Below are 23,286 nucleotides of genomic sequence, written 5' to 3'. Positions count from 1 at the left end.
TAACTTTATAAATGAAAAAAAGTTTTATTTGTTAGTGCTGTGTGTAATTGAATGCTACATACATACAGATAATCTTAGCATGAATGTACACATACTGTACGTCGCCACAATGTTTTTTTCTTTTCTTTCTTTTTTTTTTGTTTGAACTACATCATTCACATAACTACAGTACAATTTGAAAAAGCTATAGGAGGGAACAGTGCTGTGAGGGAGGGGAGGAGGAGGGCGGGGGGGGGGGAGAGCACCAGTTCCCACGGGAGAGAATACAGGAGCTAACACAGCAAGCATGCAGAGAGCAAGAGACACCAGGGTCTGACGGGCAAGCGAGGGGGGAAAAAACTGTTAAAAAAAATAAAAAAAGGAACCGGGCGATTCGTCGGAACTTAAAAAGAGAGGGGGACAGGATGGTGGGAGAGGTCAACTGTTGCCTAAAACTGACTTTTCCATTTAAAAGCTGAGGGGTGGATTTAATCATTTGTGCTTATAAAAAGGGGATATTCTCCCGCTTCACACCCTCCATAAATGCCTGTTGGTTATGGGATATGATTTTTTTTTTTTCAGCATTTATCAGGATGTGACATTTTCTTAAGTGCAGCACTCCCTTCCACTCGCTACCAATTCCTCAAAATTGGTCCTTTACTTGTTCCGCCTACTTAAAACGTGACCCGATAAACACACAACCGGACTCGCTATCCCCCTCACTACTGTTGCCAGTGCTGCTGGGCTTGAACAGTTCTTTGGTTTTTGAAGGTATATGTCTATTGTATATATGTCAAGTCTACTGTCTTACAGTGCGTCCTGTCTGCACTGCATGTGAGGTCCCGTTAAGTTCTGTCCTGCACCCAGGGTGTCTGCTTTCATTATGCAGCTCTCATAATACGCCAGCACCAATGAACCAAGTCAAAGTCCTTGTGAACTAGTACTCAGCAAATAAAAATGATTCTGTCTGACACGTTGCTAATGGAGATTTGTGACCCGCCCTCATTAATTAACTGATTTTCTTTAAGGGGGGTGGGGGGTGGGGGGGGTTGTCCTGTCCTGATCACATCCTTGACATCACAGTAAAATAATCACCACCACCACCCTTCAGTATTTTTTGTTTGGCCTTAAATAAAAAGTAATTCCACATCGTGGAAAGCTGAGCACACCTCTTGACAGATGAGTGAATTAGAGCTCATTCGATTTCCAGTTCATTAATCGATCTGCCAAGTCTTTAACCCCGACCTACCCCAAGGCCCTGGTCTCTCCCTCCAAGAATATAGATATTCATATCAATTGAAAGAATATTAATTAAAAAAAAAATTAATATAAACACAAATGTGAAAACATAAAAAAAAACATATACAGTACTTTTTTCTCACTTAAAGTCCCAACTGTTGTCTGGTGTTATTTAATGCCACATTTTTTGGGGGAAAAAATCAACTAAGAAGACAACTGACGAGAACAGCCGTCTGACCTCGCATTGTGATGACGACGATGGACAGAGACAGAGAGCAGAGGAGGAAGAGGAGAGCAATCGAAAAATGGAGGCAGACCCTAGCCTCACTTTAAGGCCAAAATAAAAAAAAAAGTTATAAAAAAGCCAGAATCACAAATGTTACTTCGATCTCCTTGCCTCCTCCAGTCTTATTAAATACTTTTCAATACTGCACTCAAACCATGAGTCAAATACACCACTCAAAGGTAGGGGAGGGGGTGGGGGGGGGTAGTGGGAGGGAACGGCTCCCCTTGAAAAGCTCTACTTGCCAAAAAAAACAGAACAGAAGAACGGAACAAGGAACAATGGACATCATGACCGACATGTGAACCGACTGGTGTTCCAGGCTTCTTGAGAGTAACTAGAATCTCATAGCATTCAGAGAGGAGGGGCCTCTGGTATGAACCCGCCCCGACAGACAGAACGTCAAACCCAATGTGACATGTTAGCGAGAAAACACAGTCTTAATATTTTCTTAAAAAAAAAACAGAACATAATTGAACATAAGATGCAGGCTCATCCCGCAAAAACAGTTGTCCGACAGACCGAAAAGGTTAGTAAATAAAAAAGGCGCAGCTTACATTTTCTAATACAATTCTCTTCAGTCTGGATTTTCCCTGTTTGACAGAATACCATGTTCATTCTTCTCTCTCCGCCTCAGAAAGGGAGAGCATCACACACACACGCACGCACGCTCACACACACACACACACACACACACACAGGGTGCTCTTTGAGATTCCCTGCAACATACCGATACAATCACTACATGGACTACAAAAAACAACAAGAAAGCATTTGTCAAAACATCTCACATGGTAAAAAGTAGCAAGAATACAAAAACAGTCAAATCGATACAGTTTTTTGTTTTTTTTAAGAAAGACAAATTTTGACATTTCCAACTGAACTGGTATGTATAGAGTCACACATCCGTACTATGTACAGGCTGAGAGAGGATGTGTAATGGTCGAACTCAGACATGTTCGGGACACACAGTCTAACAGCACTGACCTCTGCGGGAATAGACGGGTACATTAGTGTGAAATATATATTTCTATATATGTCTATATTGACGGGTGAGATTGCTGTCGACCGTAAGGGTTTGTTAAACGATGATGAGTTCGGCTGGTTGGTTAGTCTCCACACCTTTGGGATAGGGTGCTGTTTTTATACTGGTGTTTTGGTACAAACTAGAGCGGCCACGGTCACCGTGGCCCACATCAACATCCACATACACTCACAGACATTTTTATCATCGGAATCATTTCACAATAGCACAATTACAACCCCCCCCACCCACCCTTTCCCCTCACATGAGATAATAAAAAACATGAACATTTCTAAGCTGAGGAGCATACTGGGTACTTCATACATAAAAAGCATAAAAATACTAAAACCCAGATGAGGGGGTGAGGGGAGGGGGGATGCGGGGGGGCAGAAGGAAGGAAGGACACGAGGTGTCAGGCCAAAAGAGTCTGTATGTATACACTGTTTCGGTATTACTGAAGGGATATGAAACTGGTCACCCTCTGCCTGACCAAAGAAACACGTGCGTGTGTGTGTGAGTGTGTTAGGGTTAGTCAAACTTTAGCCTTCGATCCTAAACAACGAGAGGCTGTTAGCACTGGAGACGCTGATGAAAACAGTCCTGATATCCTGAGGGAGGGAGTAGGGAGGGAGAAGGAAAGGGAGGTAGCAAAAGAAAGGAAGGATGGAGAGAGAGAGAGAAAGAGAGAGAGAGAGGATGGGATGTGGGATGGAGAGAGAAATTGAGGAGAGGGGGAGGGATGTCATGAGAGAGAAAGAGGGCTAGAAAGGGGAAAGAAAGAGGGAATAATCCCCCCTCCATCGGATAGTCAAGACGGTCTCTGGTTGGTCAGTTTAATTCTCTTTTGCATACTTACTGCCAAACTTTATTTACAAAACACAAAAGTGACGGCTGTTTGGTTTTGTCGAGACAATGAATGGAGGCTGATGTGACATTTTTGATTCTTTTGCTCTTCTGAAGGAGGGGGTTGGTCCATAAGGAGGGGAAGTTAGGGAGGATATAGGTATTTGCTAGATCAACCTGCTTCTGTGCACAACAGTCAGATTTGGTTGGCAGTAAGTATGATTGATGACAGGGAGTCGCGTGTTGCCCCTTTAAATTAAACCTCACTGCCATCAACTGACAGAGTGGGTGCTGGGGAAAGGGGGAGGTAACAGGCTTAAAAAGGGGAAGAAGTGGGAGAGAAAAGATAACGCAGGTAGCGAGGAGGGAAGGCTGCCTCGGGATCAGGAAAGGACAGGGAAGGGAAGGGGGGAATACTAGGCTTCAGGCGGGTTAGTAGAGCAATGAGACTGCTGGGAGTGAATGGATTAACAACAGCCAGGACTGTCCTGCAAATGTGGAGAAAGTTAGGTTGAGTGAGTAGCCTGCAAGGGATAGACAGGAGGACAGGGGATTCAGGGGACAGTGCGTCTGAGGGGAAGGGTCAGTTTAGGCCCGTCTCCAGACAAAATGGAGGAATTCACTAGCGGACCTATATGCAGGGGGGCACGGGGTAGCCACCTCCCTCGGCCGTGTGCTGCACGGTGTGATCCTGCAGGGAGCCCAAGTCGCTGAAGCGCTCGCCGCACCACACACACTTGAACTGGCCCTCTCTGGAGTGAGTGCTCTGGTGTTTGGTCAGGTGCTCCCGCTGCTTGAAGCCCTTGTTGCAGTTGGCACACTTGTACGGCTTCTCCCCCGTGTGCACGCGCCGGTGGCGGTTCAGATCCGACGAGTACTTGAAACGTTTCTCACAGTCGGGGCACTTCAGCGGCTTCTCGCGCGACGGGTCGCAGCGATGCTGGACGAATTCAGAGGAGGAGAGGAAGCGGCGGTCGCAGAGCGAGCACTTCAGGGGCTTCTCCTGGCAGTGGGAGTTCTGGTGACGCTGTAGCGTCGAGCTCTTCTTGTAGCCCTTGCCGCACACGTCACACTTATACGGCTTGTCGGGCGAGCTGTTGGACGACTCGCCGCACTTGTGTCTGAGCAGCTCTCCTGACTGGCTGAACTCCTTCTGGCATGAGGCGCACTTGAACAGATTGTCCATGCCGTGGACGTGCTGGTGGTAGAGCAGGTGAGAGGGCTGCATGAAGCCCTTGTCGCACAGGTTGCATTTGAACGGCCGGTCGGTAGGGTCCTTGTGTGTGCGTCGGTGGCGCACTAACGCGTACTGCTGCTTGAAACTCATCTGGCACTCATCACAATGGAAGGGACGCTCTTCCGAGTGCGTGCGCTCGTGCTGCCGCAGGTCAGAGGGACGCTTGAAACCCTTGCCACAAGTTGCGCAGCGGAAGGGGCGGGCACCCTGCGGGTGGCAGGGATGGTGGAGGAGCTCAGACGACTCCTTGAAGTGCAGCTCGCATAAGTTGCATTTGAACAAGTGCTCCCCAGAGTGGGCATACATGTGGCGAACTAGGTGCGAGCGGTGCTTGAAACTCTTCTCGCACACAGCGCACTTGAAGGGCCGTTCGTTGCTGTGCGTCCGCTGGTGGTGCGCTAGATGAGACGACTGGCTGAAGGCCTTGTCGCACGTGTCGCACTTGAAGGGCTTCTCTCCTGTGTGCACCCTCTCGTGACGGGTGAGCTCCGACAGGTGCTTGAAGCCCTTCTGGCAGACGGAGCATTTGTACGGCCGGTCTCTGGCCGAGGGGAAGGGCAGGGTGGAAGAGCTGCTGCTGGTCGATGCCCCATCACCGTTAGGCTGCTGGGGATTGGTTGCTGAGGAAGTGGGCGTGGCGTTGCCAGAGGAACCGGGTCGGTAGGTCTTCTCACAGATCGAGCACTTCATTGGGTTGGTGCTGTTATGGGATGTGTGGTGCTGGGCAAGAGAGGTGAGCAGGGAGAAGCCCATCTTACACACCCCGCACACAAAGGGCTTCTGCTCCACTTGAACACACTGGTGCTCCAGCAGGTCTGTCGCCTGGTGGAAGATCTTCATGCACTGGGTGCACTGGAACGACCTGTCCTGACTGACCATGCACTGGTGCTCGTGTGGGTTGGCCAGGTGGGAGATATCGTGCCCACAGGCCCCACACTTGTGCCCTCCTTCGGTTCCTACCTGTAGGGAAGGCTGCTGGGCCTGGGCGGGGTGCTGCTGCTGACTGTGCTGCCCTCCTCCGTGCTGCTGGCCACCATGTTGTTGGCCGTGCTGGCCGTGCTGGGTCTGCTGCTGCTGCTGCTGCTGTAGAGACGGAGGGTCCGGCTGCAGGACGATGCCATACACGGCACAGCCCAACGCATTCTCAGCTCCCGGAGGGATGGTGTGGACGACCGGAGGTGGAGCGACAGCATGTTGCTGCCAGGCCTCTGTCATGCGGGCTCGGGTGTAGGGATTCAGTTTGGCAGCTGGTGTGGCCCAACTAGGGTGAGAAAGGGAGATTGGGAGATATTTTGACTAATGGGGTAAAGGCTTCAGGGTGTGTGAAGAGGAAAGGACAAAAAACTCACTCCATTTCAATCAGTTGCACTGAAGAACTGGCAAAGATGCTTGTTGAGGGGGCCGTGATGGACGATTTTATGACTGAAACAGCGATGCGCAGAGGAGAACAGCTGTGTAGAGATCGCAGGTGCGTGAGGTGGTGGAGGAAAGTCCACTACATTCACCTCAATTCTCAGTCTTCAAATGGTATCTGTATGGGAAAAAAAGAAAAAACAAAGACAGCCACAGTCAGTCAAAATGTCAACGTGCAATAAGACATTCAGTAACAAACCATCAAAGTTGCTTTGGTTTTGAACTGATGGCTCCAGCGTTTTGCCGGAGCTCCAACATTTACTGAGAGACAACCTCCTGGCCACAGGAGATATTTGGTTAGCAAAATATATTTCAATTTTCTGAGATCCATCTTGCTACATCCGCGATTTTGTTTTTCACTTCTACATCCCATTAAGACTTCTTTTTGTGGGAATTCAGCAGAAAAATAGCCATGAACATTGTGGGTCAGTCATATCGTTTAGAACACGCATCAATACAAGATTTCAAGCAGCTGAATGCCAGTGTGCGGATTGTCTCCCTCATAAAAACGTCCCAAAAGCACGATTTCAAAAATGCTATTAAAGCAGATCCGAGCGAAACTAAAATGTGAGTGACACACCAGCGACACCGATCATCAAAACATCTGTTTACATCAAACACATACATCATTCAGATGCCTTGAAGTCATGTACAAGAGGATCGGAGGAATCTGAACAACTTCCCATTGATTAGGACTATTGACACTTCTGTAAGCATCCAACTCGATGACACTTGTTTTTGTACAACGATCTGTTGTGTACAGTGCCTTATTTGAATCTCTGCAACATCCGTCAGCGCACCAATACATAGCGAGTCAACATTGGTTAGCATCCACACTGGCGATTAAGTCGTACATTTTTAATCAGCATCATATTAGTTAAGTAGTTCCACCCCTTCCAATGCAGAAACCCAAATGCTCAACGATTCGCGGTGAAAAGTGGAAGTCAGCGTCTGCGCATCATATTCATCTACAGGCAAGGGATCATTGAAACCAGGATGAGTTAGCCAGCTAGCCCAGCTACTTGCTAACGTAGCCAGCTAGGCGCAGAAAATAGCTAACGTTAGCAAGCTAGCTACGGGAAAAAATAATATTAGCAACCCAGCAGCGAAATGTGTGCTAGAGCGACTGGTGCGTATACACAGTGATAAGAAATGCGATTTTATACATACCTAGAGCGTCCAGTAACAGGTTATTTAAAGGCTCTGAAAATTTCCCCCTAAAATGCCACTTCGTCGTAGGTAGCTAGGCCCCAAAATACGTCCCTTCTTCACATCCGCAGACGGTTCTCGGATGCTCTCTTGTTCGAGCGCTATGGCTCCAGGGGCCGAAAAATACAGGATTTCTGGGTCATTAAAATGGGCGAAATTCTCCTGCAATATTCCAAACCGCCCCCCTAAACGCTATCGGTTTACACGTACAACCATTTGACAGCTATGCCATTCTCTCGGCTGGTTAAAAGACAATAATTTTGTTATAAATTGCTAGCTGGCTATCGGCTAGCTTCTGAGCCCCTGCCCGCGCACGGGAACATGAATAAACCAAGAGTTAATTGGCATGCTCACAACACACCCGGAACCCGCTATGGACGGCTTTTATCAAACACTCCGGCAAAAATGTACTCATTTATCACACTTTTTACCACGCATTCCTTGTCTTCTCGATGAAACTCAAGAGTAAAATGCCGCACTGACTGTTTATCAGTCATACTTGTGACTAAAAATAATGACATCTCCCACAAGACAGCTAAAACCTATCATCGTTTGTAAAGGATGCCACATTATAATTGCATTTTGAATAAATCGAATGAATCAAGTATGTGACCATTTCAGCCGGGTAGTAAGGAATACCTCCGATTTCACTGTTCACCCTCAAAACTATGCACATGTACTTTACATATTATGGTGGGACAGCTCTGAAGTGGAACTCATTAGCGTCGGGGACGTTGTTTCAGTGGGACATAAATTATGATTACAACAGGTTGTTTATATCGGAAGCGTAGAATTCGAAGCAACGCACGCCGCTGATTGGTCGACCCTGCCGGGGAATTAATTTTGCAAACGAGCAGTCACCTCTCTTTTTTCTGTTGTGAATAAGTCATTTACATAGAGTTTTATTGATTTTTCTTAATTTATATATATTTTTTATGTATAATTGATGTCTATCCTTGACATATTGTGACACCCCGCGTGCTGCAGGATGCTGGTTGGCTACAGCAGCAGTTCAGAGGAGGAAAAGGAGACCGAGAGTGAAGCGGCAGCGTCGACTGATAAAAGCAAAAGACGCCCAAGAAGCTGCCAAGAGGAAGACGGTGGTAACGATGACAGCTCGGCGAGGAAGAAGCTCAAAGCAGAGGAGCAGGTCCCCAAAACAAGGTGTGTGTGTCTGTGTGTCTGTGTATCTGTGTATCTGTGTGTCTGTGTATCTGTGTGTCTGTGTATCTGTGTGTCTGTGTATCTGCGTGTCTGACTTGCTTTGGCTGTGGGGAATAGTATGGCTCCCTAGAGACGGCATGGAGAAATGAAGAGCACTCACTCAAAAAGTAAAACGCTGTAAGCCCAGCTAGCTAGCTGTATATAGTTCAGAGCAGTGGTTCCCAAACTGGGGTCCGGGGGGACACCCAGGGGTTCTTTAGGGGGTCCACAGCAAAATGAGGAGTAGTTTTATCTCTCTGTTATTTAATTGAGTAGAAATTATCCTATCCAGAGAATATATAAAACTGACTATTCTAATGCTAGGTTCCACTCTCACCACTGTTCTCTTCTTACCTACAGTGTAGACACTAGACAGTTGTACAGTTCAATACTAAATCAACAACAACAAAGATGTGGAGGTTTGTGACTTGAAAACGTCTGAGAGCTCCTGGCCTATATAGCTGTAGTAAGCTTAATTTGATTCTAACCCAAATCCAGTGATACACCAGTATATGTCTTGTCTGGCCATCTCAAGCTAGGAGTGATTTGAGGGGGAAGTTGCTGCTGTGGAATTCTTGGGTACATCCACAGTATTCAAGCTGTATTTTATTATTTCTCAGACTTTATGCCCGCTCATCACTTCACAGTTGATCTCTTTCACTGCAGTTTATAGCCTGACCAACATGTTCTATCAGTTTTTTCTTGATACAGGAGCTGTACTGTCATGATGGTGCCTGTGTACACAAATTATAACATGCATCCTCTTTTATTTCCAGGAAATCCCCTTTTTCAAATTTAAACTGACCAACCGCTGTCAGTAGTGCAGAAAACTGTTGCACTGTCCATTCACCCTCAAAGGTTCATTTAAACCCAGGGCATCATCCACTAAAAATATCCTGTTAGTGGCCTATTTTATAAAGTGAATCTTGTGATATCTTCCATAGGACCCTAACACACTCAAACCAAACCAAGTGCTGCATATTATAAAAATACCACATGCTTCCTATTATCATAATTTACCCCACTATATAAATACATACTATAAATGAAATGTACCGCTCTGATTGGGCCGTGTTTCCGTCAGGCTGCCTGTCCCGGGCTGCCTGTTGGCCATGTTCCCAGAGGAGGCGGACCCACAGACGGAGGACAGCTCTCTTCACGGCGGACGCATCCGCTCCTTCCAACATGAGAGAGGGAACTGGGCCACCTATGTCTATTTCCCATGTAAGACCTACACAGAGTACTATGGGAAAAAACACCTGCCACAATAAGTTGTACTTGTGTTATAAGATGTGAGCAAAGTGCATGTGTGTGCGATACAATTTGGAAACTTGTGATGTATTTTGCAGTTGTAGCTATTTGCACATGCTGATTTCCTGTGGGAGGTCAGTGCCAAAATGGCTGCAGATGTTTTTAATGATTCACAAAAGGAAATATTGATCATAGCTCATCATATGCATGCGTATGCAAAATGTATTTTGTGCATTTGCAACTGCAAAATACATCAAATAATATCGCACACGCATGCATTTTCAAGTTGACAGATTGGAGTACGCATTTGTGTTATATATATATATATATATATATATATAGTTTGCAGTATAAGTACAACTTATTTTGGCAGTTTTTCCTTCCCATAGCAGACACAAACACACACACACACACACACACACACAGTCTCTCTCTTTCTCTATTTATCTCTCTCTCACACTCTCTCTCTCTCTCTCTCTCCACAAAAATCTCTTTTCTCTCTATCGTTCTCACTCCCTCTCCCTCTCTCTCTCCTCTCCACATCAGACCATCCTGAGGAGGAGTTTGGGGAGCTGTTGGAGGAGCTGCTGTCGGCAGCAGGGGCGCATGGTGTGGCTTTGAACCAGCAGGAGGAGTTCCACCTCAGCCTGTCTCAGACGGTGGTGCTGAGGCACCACTGGATCCAGCCCTTCACACAGAGCCTCCGGGCCGGCCTGGCCCGCTGCAAGAAGTTAGTTCATCTACCCATCGCCTGTATACAGGGGACGATTTGTTCATATTTAAAGTGGGATGGTGAGAAAGTCTTGGAAAGTATGGAAAATGAAGTTGATCATTTTCAGGTTTTAGAAAGTTTGGGAATTTGTACAAAAAGTATGGGAAAGTTTGGAAAAAATATTGTCACATACCGTGATTAATAATCTTCACTTGTATATGGCCTAGTTGACAGTGATATTACCCAACCATTGTCTGTATACACCACATGTGTCAAACTCTAAACATTTTCAAATAGGGCCAAGAAATGAAGGTCTGGAAAATCTATGGAATTTTGAGACTGAAAATGTGTAGGAACCCTGCAGTCTTTGCCAAGCTATGACTGTATAACTGTAATTATAACTATATAATATTTGTCGAACCAGGCAAGTTGATTTAAGACCACATTTATAGCAGCAGCCTGGGGCATTAGTTGCATTGAAGTGGGTGGGATAGTAAAAGAAGTATGCAGTAATGAGATATGAAAATGACATCTGATGCTGATTATGGTGGAATTGTTTTTTCCAGCTGGAAACTGACTGATTGTGTTTGTGGTTGCCAGGTTTGCGTGCTCAGCAGGAAGACTGAGGGTCTATTGTAATGCTGAGAGGACCAGGTACAGTCAAGATGCTTATAGACTCCTTGGGTCCAGATATCATATCATTGATATATTCTCTCTCTCTCTCTCTCTCTCTCTCTCTCTCTCTCTCTCTCTCTCTCTCTCTCTCTCTCTCTCTCTCTCTCTCTCTCTCTCTCTCTCTCTCATATCATCTACCTGCTAAAGGCTAGTAAACAATTGCTTTGGATCATTTTGGACCCTGACATGCCTGTGTGTGTTTGTCCTGTTTCTATGATTTATGTTTCTATTTTAATTCCCTGTCACTTCTTTATGGTCTGGCTGCCTTTTTATGTGTCTGTAACCTTTTTGTCTGTCTGTCTCCTACAGGACGTTCCTGGGGATGGAAGTGTCTTCTGGGCATGCTCAGTTGCTCGATCTGGTCAGAGTGGTGGACAGAACTATGACAGAGTTTCGCCTGGACACTTTCTATAAGGTTACTGGTCAACTCATCATAACCACAGTGTCTGACAGCCTCAACATCATATGGGATGTATCCAAAAAAAATCATCACTCACATGCTTTGTAGTATAAAGAATGAAACAAGAGCTATGACCAAGTTTCTCAGTTGTAAAGGAAAATCAATTAGCCTGTAAACAATATTAAGTGTATTGAAATCAGATTAAACAAAGATAAAGAACACTCTGCTTATGCCTAATACACAATGCATCCCTAATAATACCTATAATACACACACCAAGCACATAAAAATGAATTAACTTTGAATCATTTTTCAGTCATTGCAACTACAGAATAATCGACCACAAGAATCTGAAGCTGTGCACATTCATATCTGTTATTTTATCATCATAACCACATTATTACAATAACTTGCCTCTCTTTCCTGTTGCATCTCCTCTCCTACCTCTCTGTCATTCTCCTCTCCCCTCTTAGGATCCATCTTTCCATGTGAGTCTGGCCTGGTGTGTTGGAGACGTGAGAGAGCAGATGAAGGAGTGTCTTCAGGAGCTGCAGGTATTGGGACATCCCTCTGCTTTCCAACCTGGGATTCACCTCTGACCTCTGACCCCTAACCCTGACCTGTCACAGTGTGTTCAGTTCTACTGCAACGTCATGTCACTGTCGTTAACTTCAAATATCTCAAAAAATGATGTCTAAATCCTAAGATCTTTTTCTTGCATATTGTGTATTATGCTGAAAAACACTCCTGACGATCATTATGAGGTCAATTGGGATCATTTTCCTACTGTTTTCGTATGGGTCACAAATCAGATTTGACTTGGACAAACTAGGTCCACTCTTGGTTTGTCTTGGCCTTAATCAAAGTAGTTTGGACTGAAACCCTGGACAACTTTGTACACAGTTTATTGGCTTATCACGGTTAAGAAATGTTTGTTTCTTTGAACTGTTTAGAGTCTAGTGGATGACCATGAGGAGGGGCCCTTTCTGCTGAGGCTGGACTGCGAGGAGCTGCGCTGCAGAGCGGGAAACAAGACCTTCAGCTTCCCTCTGGAGCCCTAAAACCTGACATGATGAAGAGAATGATGGGGCCAGAATTTGATTTAAATAGGAGTTTTGTGTCTAAAAAAACATGAAACCCTGAAAAGCCACATCGAGATCTGTCATGTCAAGTCATGAGCTGCAGTGCAAAGCAAGGAACAAGGCCTTCTGCTTCTCCATAGAACTAGAGAAGAGCCTCTGCTTCCTATATGAAATCAGAAACCTCCTTCCATCCTACTCCTCTTCTTCTCCCCCCTCCTATACTCCTGACCCCTTATAGCCCAGAAGGGCCGAGTCAGACCTTAAAGTGGGATCTGACCATAGAACAAGAATGGAGAGAAAGTACATTTCCTACTGTATCACTGTCATCACAGTAGGTCGTCAGTACGCCTAAACTGGATGCTGTAGAATTTGGATGTTTTTGAAGTGGGCATCGTGTACTTATACACAAACAATGCCTGAGACACACTGTCAATCAAGTGTTGACTGAAAGGATTATAGTGACTTATCACCTATCTGAGTCTCATGAACTATACTATAGCAATACTGACTTCAATGACGACATCATCAAGCAGCCTTTGGTAACCTTAAAGGGATATTCCAAGTTTTTGGGGGATTGGCCTGATGCTTAACTTACCTGTTAAGTGACGAGAACATAAACCTTTAACATAAATCATCCATGTGACCCTGGTAGATTACTCACTCCAGTGCTCCATGCTAACACTTTAGCTACACTATGTTGAGTGATAGTAGGTGACTAGCATTATGTCAAAAGTGAGAAAATGAGAACTTGTAGCAGCTTTAAAGCTAAATGGTAAGTAATTTTAAATTAGATGTGACCATGTCTGGCAGTTTTGTGTTGGAGATTGATAAAGTTGACAAAAAACATGAAATAAAAATAACTCTTTTAAACTACCACTGTGCAGCGGATGAATACATGGTCGCTCATCTGAAATGGTTCCAAAAATAACTGACTCCAATAATAGCTGACTACATCAGCTATATTGTATGCTAAAGTGTTAGCATGGAGCACCAGAGCCAATGATGTACCAGGGACACATGGATGATTTTGGTGTCTGTGTTCTCATCACTTAACAGTAAGTTGACTAACGGGCCAATATCTCTCTCTCTTTTAGTGTACTTGCAGCATAACTATTGAAGGACATTGATTTACATATGAATGCTTGTCCCCCTCATTCCAATTCTGTGGCATGACAATCAAGCCTCAATCACCAAAATGAGGAAAGCAATATGATGATGATATATATTTTTACTAAAACACTGTTTCCAAATTTTCTACATGTAAATAAAGTTGTTTTTAGAGTTTTATACTACTTATTTTTGATTTTATGAAAGCATGTATAGGACAGTTACAATAATAATCCTCAATGCTGCATTTAGGCTTCAGAATGGTTCGGTTCAAAAACCCTCACAACTGAAACGAGAATGACGATGCATGTGTGAGCAGCTGCACATCTCAAAGTGTGACGTGTGGAAACCTCACTGATGGGAAGTTGTACACATAATCGGTACTGAAACCTCAGTGTTTCCTGCCCCAAGTTGCATCTTGCCTTCTTAGTCACCATGTACATGCACTAGCTGATTTGTTGTCATTCAATACAGCCAAGGGGGTTGTGTTTTCCTTCACATTTCCACTAAAGTTCAGTTATCCAGAGGGATGCAGCGAACAAAGAAAAGTCAAAGGCTAAATGCAATATTTTAAATAACATTTTACTCAATAGAAGGCAGCACATGTTCATGACACACCGCTCATGATAGTTCGCAGCAATTATGATATTTATAGTATATCATCTTGGTCTGGCCCGGCAAGGGGCGAATGGCACAGTACAGTCAGTCAGGTTGGAGGGCTTCTGGCTGCATTTCCACAGGGACAGAAAGTTAGATTTTTAACGTTACATGACACCGATCTGAACTTTTCATGTTTAAACAGGAGGGACAAGAACGAAAAGATCAGACTAAAAAGTGTTAAATGTCCCATCATCCATGCGTAATCCATGTGTAAATCCAGCCTGTCCAGCCCCCTGGTTCAAACCACACCTGGGCAAAGAACAGTAGTTAAACCCATGTCACTAGTTTCAGGCTAGGAGAGGGAATGGGACACTCCTCCTCTGTACTGGATGGAGCTACGGTAGGAGTGCAGGGTGAAATAAGTTGAACAAGAAAGAGAGGTAAGCAGCAGTTGCGTGTTGAGTGTAGGTAATGTGATCAGAGGATGTGGGACAGGGAAAGATCAGGTGAGTCTTCCCTGGAAAATGTACGGAGATGCATAAAAGTGAGGGTCAATAGAGCCCCTCACTTTTATTTAGCATTTGATATGGCCATTTAAGAAGGGGAAAAATCTCTGGAGCAGAATGTGAATTTTGTTTCTTGAGACTGTTGAAATACCTGATAAGTCTGAATGGACCTGAAACAGCTAACATCAACTACTTGATCCCAGGTATGATGAAAGTCCTTCAGCATCCCGACTCGACACTTAACATGGACCGCACAATAAAAACAAGAAAGCCACAGGATTATCAGGAATTCAGCCATCAGCTTGGCTGCATGCAAAATTAAACATGATCAACAAAAGGGTCACTACCAATAATAATAAAAAAAGATTAGCAATCAAATGACACATGGAAACGAAGCAAGTCGTTGTGGTAACATCCTGATTAGTTTTGTTAAAAGCTATAAAGATATACTAAGCACTGCAACGTGTGACCTACTGCACTGGACAAGAAAGACACGTGTGCTTTAGCCTTTAGCCTAAAGCCAAGAAGTCTCCTTCGTAACATCAATAAAAACATCTCAGTTTGACTGGTAACAGTGGCACATATATCCCTGGATTTTGCCATTACATATACCTTGGATGCAGTATGTATCCAGTATCCATCCTAGCATATGTGGATTAGGCAGGTAAAATCTAGGATTCTTTTAAAAATCACCAATAGACCATATAAAAATCATTTTGTTTTGGTTCTGCTCAACAGTAAACAATTTGACATTAACATATATTGTGGCGTTACAGCTGTAAAATTGAATTTAAAAGACAAAATTTCAATACTAAACTTTTTCCTGATCAGTGAACAAGGGGACAGTAAAGCAGTCAAGGTTCAGAGAGAGGGATGAGAGAGGAGACAGTCCTGTCTGTCCTGCACATGGCTGTGTGTGTGTGTGTGTGTAACAGAGCCGTCCGTTGTAATGTTGTAGTGTGTGTGTGTGTGTGTGTGTGTGTAGCAGAGCCGTCCGTTGTAATGTTGTAGTGTGTGTGTGTGTGTGTGTGAGAGCGCGTCACGGCGGGAACAGCACGGTCTTGATGTAAGCCACGGTCGTGAAGTTCAGCAGCATGTTCACGTGTTCGTTGCCCGGCAGCTCCAGCAGCGTGACGGGCTGTTTCTGCCGCCCGACCCACCGGCGGCACTGGGTGGCACTCTGCAGGTTCACCGTCCCGTCCCCGTCCCCGAACACCACCGTGGGCTCCACGTCGGGGAACTTGTCGGAGTACTGGAAGGCCTCGGAGGTGGCCACGCCGCTGCCGTACAGGCAGTGGACGGCCACACCGGGGGGGCTGAGGTCGGCCACCAGCGGCTCCGTGTCCTCGCGCATCTGCCAGCCGTCCTCGAAGCCGATGTCCGAGAAGAAGCGCTTGTAGTCCAGCACCGTGTAGTTGGTGGTGGGCGTCTGGATCAGAACCTGGGGTGTGGTTGGGAAAGAAATGACCGTTTAATTATTTGATTCTATGGGTTGCTTCGACTCATTGCGTTTTGTGTCCCCAACAGGGGTAAACCAAATGCTAAAGAAGAAAAAGATACAACGCACTAAATCATTTTAACCAGAAATAATCTTCATCCACATCAATGATATTAGTCTTTTAATATAAATTGGATACTGGCCCGGAGAAATCAGTGTAGCGTGGGAGGATTTTACTCAACAGTCTGTAAAACCTGAAATGAAACGTGTCTCACCCTGCCTGAAGGAGCTGCTAACCCACCCAAAAGACTTTCATCAGTATGGCTTTCAATGGAGAGTTTTAGTGTCCCATGATGGTCTAAATAATGTCAGGCTTTCCCACCCTGACAAGGATCAAATTCTGCAAAAATCACTGAATCCTTGTAATTTTTTCTGGCATGAAAATGGTCAAATTTCAAAAGATTGAATATTGGCAGCTTCAATCCAGACATATTGCTTTCGGCCTTGAAAAACCCCTATCAGTCAAACCCTAGTGTGTACTAATATCTGTCAGTATTTGTTCTTGTTGATTTTGCGTTGGCTGAAGGATTGCTGCTAAATTTCATTTTTGGAACTATCAACTGATGACTGCTATTGAAGATTGGGGAAGGAGAGAGAGAGGTGGATAAGGGGAATGGGAGAGAGAAAGAAGTTAAACTGAGTGTGACAAAAAGAGAGAGAGAGAAAGACAGGCAGGCAGGGAGGGATACATCTTCTTGGTAGGAGAGAAATAATTTGTGGACACACACAGACCTGATCTTTGGGCCAGGAGTGGGCGTAGGGGAAGAGCCAGATGGTGGAGACGGCAGAGCGCTGCTGGGAGCGAATCTTTAGAGGGCTGATCACTGGGATACGGTTGTTATCACCTGCAGGCAGAGAGAGACAGAAACTGGTGAAAGAGAACTGAAACTGAACTGAAACTTTTCAGCCCAGGACCCAAACCCAGTTTGGTCTCGCCTTGTTACTCTTTAAAACATACTTCTCCTGTTATGTGGGGACTTAGGAACAGGCCTGCTAACCACAGAGAGTGTCTAACACATGTTGACATATAGTGCCTTGTAATGTCGGGGTTAGGGGTTTGATTCTGCAGAGAAGCATTTACCAATACACAGGATCTGATGTAACTGTCTCCTGTGCAATTTTGGGTGAGCACTTATGTAGAAATCTAGGTTGGATGTGAGAGCAAGTAAGCAATCACATCATTTAAAGCTTCACTAGGCAACTTAACGAGAGTTAACTGTTTGAATTTTTGAACGTTTGAAGGACTTCATTACCCAGAAATCATGTAACGTGACATCAGTAAACTACACACTCCTCAGACTTGTATTTCTTCTTCTTAGAGTCCCACACAGCTCCAGGCAGTGAGTTCTGCATCCCAGCACCATCCCCATTCAAACAGCCTTGATACAAGCAAAAGATCTGAATCCTCCAAATGGCATATATTAGGCCTACACACACACACATGCACCCCCCCACCCACCCACCCCGTCTCCATCTCTTACCAGAGGTGACCACGCGGAGGGTCTTGGCCACCCCGGCCCAGGGGGGGCCCAGGGAGACGAAGGCTTTGATGTATCGGTCCTTCCAGGCCTGGGGCTGCTGGTTGAGGAAGTAGAGGGTGTACATGTTGCCCATGCTGTGGGCGATCAGCACCACGGGCCCCCCGGCCTTCTCCGCCATCTCCTCAATCATCTGCTGCAGCGCCAGGAAATACTCCTTATTCTCATCTGGAAGAGAGAGACAAGACATTAAAGATGTGGGAACAGGTCTCCCATTGCTGATGTGAAATTCCATGACTTTACATTCCTAAGTTGGAGCACTTCCCAGACTTATAGATTTGATTCCTTCCTGGTTTGTTTATATTTTTATTTTATTTGTTTATTTGGTTTGGTTTCACAGTTGGGCTGAAAACCACCATCTAATGCAATGAATGTATGAAACAAGTTGGAAAACACATTCTGGTATATTCCTGTTAAGTGACCCATTTGTAAAATTCCCTGATATTCCCGGACTTCTCCAGATAATTTGAAATTCCCTGACTTTCCCTGTCTGGAATACACCTATAAAATTCCCATGGTTCCCTGGCAACCCTGTGTAAATGGACAATATTGATAACATTTATGATCACCATCATCCTATATTTTTGTTCTTCATACCTCACTATGTCATCCACATTGACTGACAGGCTAAATGCTTAGCAGTCCTTACAATAAACAATACTAAGCAATTCTTTGAATTCTTTACATGTTGACTAAAAAATCTGTCTATAGCAGCAGAAACACACTCTGTCACTCTGTTTCTGCCAAGCGTCGCTGTAAATGTGCCAGTGGCTTTAAAAAGGAATGAAGGCAGCTTATCCAAACATCAGCTAGTAAGCTCTGTGTGTGTCCTTGTATTTCTATCCTTATGAGGACCAAAAAGAATCACAAAGATAGAAAGATGAGGAAAATCATTCATAGAGTTCATTTCTGGGTGACTGTTAGGGTAAAGGCAAGGTAAAGGCTGTGTGTGTGTGTGTGTGTGTGTGTTCTTACTGGGAGCTTTCCTCCAATCGTAGGGAGCTCCTCTGACATCATCGTCTCTGGTGTAACCCCACTCCACCAGCGCCTGCACTATAGTAAAGAAATACATGCCTAGGAGAAACACACACACACACACACACACACACACACACACACACACACACAGTCAAAACAGAGCATCATCAATTTCAGTCCCTCAGCCAAGACATCAACAAATCAACACTGACAAATGTGAAAATGTGATCCATGTGTGGTATTATTCTTTTCATAATGTGACCAGAGTTTTTCTTCATTCGAGTCACTCATGTTCTCTGTGTTTGTGTATGTGTGTGTGTGTGTGTGACTAGGTTTTGGGGCCCTCCAACTCACCCACACTGCGTTTACTGGGGTCCAGGTATTCCACTGAATACGTCTGTCCGAACCCTGGGACGCGAATGTCCACGCCTGGCGGGGACGAGGTGGTATGGGTGGTCTTGTTGTAGATCAGCCTATACACACACACATGCACACACATACACACACAGTGTCAATGTGGTAAGCACACTCTAAACCATACACTTTCATTTCGTGCTACAAGGCAACAGACACATTAGTGGTACCAAAGTGGTGGTAAATATTCCCACTACCCACTACCTCATTCTTCTAACAACTTCCCAAACTGTGCTCTTGTAAATCCAACTAACTTCAGCTTTTGATGCACCTAAAAACTCAATATCTGACTTGCAAGTCTTATTTAGCTGATAGAGACATCAAAGGAATGCTCTCTCTCTCTCCCTCGGTATGTTGTTGACAAGTGGGGGATTCAAAGGTTAGTTTATTCAGTGTAGGCTGATAACTGTGTACTCCACTCTATGTCAACCAGGTCATCTACCCTTCCACCTACACCCATGTCCCATAGACAGCCCCTCCAGGGATTTGCAATGGTGCCACCGCTGCCTGAACTGACATATAACTGGATGGATGGATGAATGAATGGAGAAAGACCAATACAAACAGGCACACACACATCGTACCTAATGTTGTCTATCCAACAGTCTATGGCTACAGGGACCAGCAGCTCCAGGTTGAGCCACAGAGTGAAGAAGGTGTCAGTCTTCTTATAGCAGATGTAATGCACAACACTGGGCTTGTCCAGCTTCGCCTCCAGCTGGTTTCCCAGGTCCCCCGGAACTGCAAGAACAATATGGACAAAGTGTTACAACAGCAAGGTACCTACCAGCAGCAACACTTTGGGGTCCCAGCCCATAGTTTGAGATACTGCCAATAATGTAAACATGAATCACATGAATAAGGCTACATTAACCTACATAAGTAAGGCCAAAGGCAGTAATACATTGCTGTTAAGTGATTATCTCACGCTTACCATCCCTAGACACCACAATACATTAGCAGTATTTCCAGGCAAGGCCAATGGATGGAGTTTTATCAATAATTAATGACTACACTCATTTTCCTGATGCAGTTATCTACATTGTGTAACAGGCCTGGTGCCCATTTAGATTCTGTCCATGTAAAATGGCCTTACAAAAGCCCAACACAGGCTTTTGTCTTTGATTTGTTCAATAGCAGAGATTAGGATTAAAGTTTGCCCCTACTGGCCCGTCAATACATTAAACCACAGGACCAGCCAGTTGTATTTGATTAAAGACACACATGTGGGGGGGACCCACATTTATCTCTGGACCTAAATTGATTTTTGTGGGGCATTTTCTAGGGTAATCTAACAAAATCTTTCCCTTTTAAAACTCTAATCCACTACCTTTTTAAATGTTATTCAACCTAAATTGCAGGGACATGTTATGGCAGCATAGCTGTTTCACACAGAAAATAGATTTTCCAGTGAAAACCCTCAGCAAGAACAATACTGTAACCCACTTGTGGGTGGTCGTAACCCAACCTTTGGACAGCAGCAGGAAGAGATAGGCCAATAACAAAATAGATCAACAACATCAAATAGCTTAAGATAGGGAGGACAATGAGAATTTGTAAACTAAGGTCTGACTCACTGATTAACAGCAGAACAGGGGAACAATGCTTTTCATTTCAACATTTGTTTCTTTTCAAGCGTGGCACTATCATTTAATTTGATTATTGTTACCATAGGTTTCACTCTCACCACTATAATCTCCATGTGTACAGTGTAAACAATTACACAATTCAATACTAAATAAATCAACAAGAAAAAAAATCTTCCCCTTAGGAGGGGGTGGAGGGGGTCTCTTACTGCGACAAAATGTTATCAAATGGGGGTCTGTGGCCTAATATGTGTCTATTTGGGTATCAGTGACATGAAAACATGTAAGAACCTCTGAGCTAAAGCATACTATGGATGGGAATTTCTTCAGGCTTTGAATTTTTTAAAACTAAAAAACACAAATCAGGGAGGGACTGTATTGGTGAGGCTCTGGAATCACGTATTCACATTATGTGCTGAGAAGTGTCAACACATGCACAAGTATACTAATAAAGTATGTCTGGCGCTATATTCACACACACACACACACACACACACACAAGCTGTTAACCACAAGTTAGAAGCCGCAGAGCCATGGGTCAAACTACACAGACTCCTATCACACAGTCATGTATACAGACATGGGCTGTGGTTGTAACTTGGCCAAACACAAGATAAGGATTCTGCAAATAAGAGGGCTTTTTATTGAAAAAGTGGAAGAAGGATCATACAAGGAGATACTGACATTATCTTTGAAGTTGTGAAACCTGAGTTGGGTTGTAAACTGAGAATTGGCTAGAATTTGCAGATTAAAAAAAAAAAAGCAAATGATAGAGATGTATTGTATGGTCAAAACAACGTATAGACAAGTGGAGAGCATGGCTTCTTATTCACTATATTAGGAACTTCCATTGGGCAACTGGCTGCAGTGTTGGAGGGTCACATTCTGTTCCAGTCATATGACGAGCTGCTCTGACTGTAAACAATCAAGCCAAACAGCTCACATCCGGGAAATAAAGTAATAACTCGTCGGAAAAAGTTGCAGGATACACAGCTATAAGTGAAATGTGAATTCCTCGCAAATACCTCTTAACGTACTACATACACGATACTAGTACGTACTCATTACTTGTGTCTGGCTGATGAAAAGCCTCAACACGTGACGCGTTCTTGTATGGAAAGAACGCTACGCCAAATTCCATTCAGAAATATGGAAATTTAATGTGGCCTCACTTACCGGCAAATGTACATCCCCCATTAAAATGTGACCCAAGACCTGTTCGTCAGGAACCCGTTCTCAACTCGGCACACACATAATCCACCGAGCTGCATTTATTTCCATAAAATTTAACTTTTTCACACTGCTCGCTACCGCCCACCGCGGGGTATTTTGGTGGACGAAGATAATGGGAATGCCAGGCCAAACAATTGTAAAAGTTGAAATATTATTTATTATTTATTTATTAAGTGCTGCTTGGGGGCTTATCTATAAACCGAACTGAAGAGTGGCTACCGACTCAAAACCCCTTGGAGTCCTATTTTATAGGGTACGTACCTTTGCCGATAAGCAAGGCCATATTAAACTGCCTCAATTTTGAATAGAGTTTGGCCTGGCGCCTTTCCATACAAGACAGAGCGGCTCCTATGGCTAGCTGATGAGCTGGCTGAGGTGGGCAATCAGTTGCTGAATCGGAATTACTTGGAAATAGATGCGAGAGCAACCAAGTACAAACACTGTGAGTTGCGTAGATAGACTAAAAATAACGATGTGAACGAGGAATACACTTACTGAGGACCACGGGGGGTCTTTGGGGCTGACAGGAGTTGCCGTTGAGACATTTCTCCAGCGGTCTCCCGATGCTCCGAGCCGACAACAGCAGCAACAAACCGACTTGGAGCAGCGAAGAGAAGGCGGTTATCCGGTGCCAACTCGCCATAGCTCCCGATGTCTCATAACCAAACGGTCACGGCTGCCTTCCCGGTGTCTGCAGACATGTAACAGAGTTTGCTGGTTTGCTGTCAAGTCGCTAAAGGCAGCCCTCGCTTGTTTCCCGACCATATAAAAACACCCGTCTCCGTCGTTGGCCAAGACCAGTGGAGAAGAGGAAGATCACGAGGCTCAAAACAGAGCACAGAGCAATCCACCCAGCATCACAACGTAAACAGTCGAGTCAGAAGTAATCAAGTAATCGACCTCAGATGTAGTCGAACGCAAAAGGAGGAGATTGGGATTTGTCATGAATCTAAAATCTAAAACAGATCCAAGCACGAATCATTTAGCAACCAGCCAGTTTGTAATAAAAGCTGCTTTATTTCACTGGAAACATTAAAATAAATTCGGCATGTATACATGGCAGTATAAAACATTCAAATCACTTCACAGTTCACACCACAAGTCCTACTGTATATGTGACTATGCATGTGTATGTGCCCTGAAGAAAAGCAGTCCTATAATATATTTTTTTACAATGATATACAAATACCACAGCAAAACTATAAGTCTTCATAATAATATTCTACTGACATAATTGGAAATAAAATATACTGATATGGTCACTATAACCTAACTA

General features: G+C 44.5%; 3 protein-coding genes across 3 annotated transcripts; 1 reads left to right on the top strand and 2 right to left on the bottom strand.

Annotated features, from left to right (window-relative positions):
- On the bottom strand, positions 1-7,522 carry znf319b (zinc finger protein 319b). The gene is made up of 3 exons (XM_071914074.2): positions 7,189-7,522; positions 5,955-6,136; positions 1-5,866 (listed from the first exon to the last, which is right to left on the bottom strand). The coding sequence occupies exons 2-3, from the start codon at positions 5,957-5,959 to the stop codon at positions 4,000-4,002; spliced, it is 1,872 nt and encodes a 623-aa protein (XP_071770175.1). The 5' UTR covers positions 5,960-6,136; positions 7,189-7,522; the 3' UTR covers positions 1-3,999.
- Positions 7,523-8,066: 544 nt separating this feature from the next.
- usb1 (U6 snRNA biogenesis 1) lies at positions 8,067-13,835 on the top strand. Its single transcript, XM_071914095.2, has 7 exons — positions 8,067-8,391; positions 9,515-9,654; positions 10,228-10,411; positions 10,994-11,047; positions 11,378-11,483; positions 11,942-12,022; positions 12,422-13,835. The coding sequence occupies exons 1-7, from the start codon at positions 8,216-8,218 to the stop codon at positions 12,527-12,529; spliced, it is 849 nt and encodes a 282-aa protein (XP_071770196.1). The 5' UTR covers positions 8,067-8,215; the 3' UTR covers positions 12,530-13,835.
- A 386-nt stretch (positions 13,836-14,221) lies between these two features.
- On the bottom strand, positions 14,222-22,797 carry pla2g15 (phospholipase A2, group XV). The gene is made up of 7 exons (XM_071914011.2): positions 22,506-22,797; positions 19,776-19,932; positions 19,132-19,250; positions 18,775-18,873; positions 17,743-17,967; positions 16,994-17,106; positions 14,222-16,204 (listed from the first exon to the last, which is right to left on the bottom strand). Exons 1-7 carry the CDS (start codon positions 22,651-22,653, stop codon positions 15,803-15,805), a joined length of 1,263 nt encoding a protein of 420 aa, XP_071770112.1. The 5' UTR covers positions 22,654-22,797; the 3' UTR covers positions 14,222-15,802.
- Between the last annotated feature and the right edge of the window lie 489 nt (positions 22,798-23,286).

This window comes from Centroberyx gerrardi, chromosome 4 (assembly GCF_048128805.1).
Source record: "Centroberyx gerrardi isolate f3 chromosome 4, fCenGer3.hap1.cur.20231027, whole genome shotgun sequence".
Lineage (NCBI taxonomy): Eukaryota > Metazoa > Chordata > Actinopteri > Beryciformes > Berycidae > Centroberyx > Centroberyx gerrardi.
Note: the sequence above shows the minus strand (reverse complement) of the source record. Positions and strands in the feature narration are given on the sequence as shown.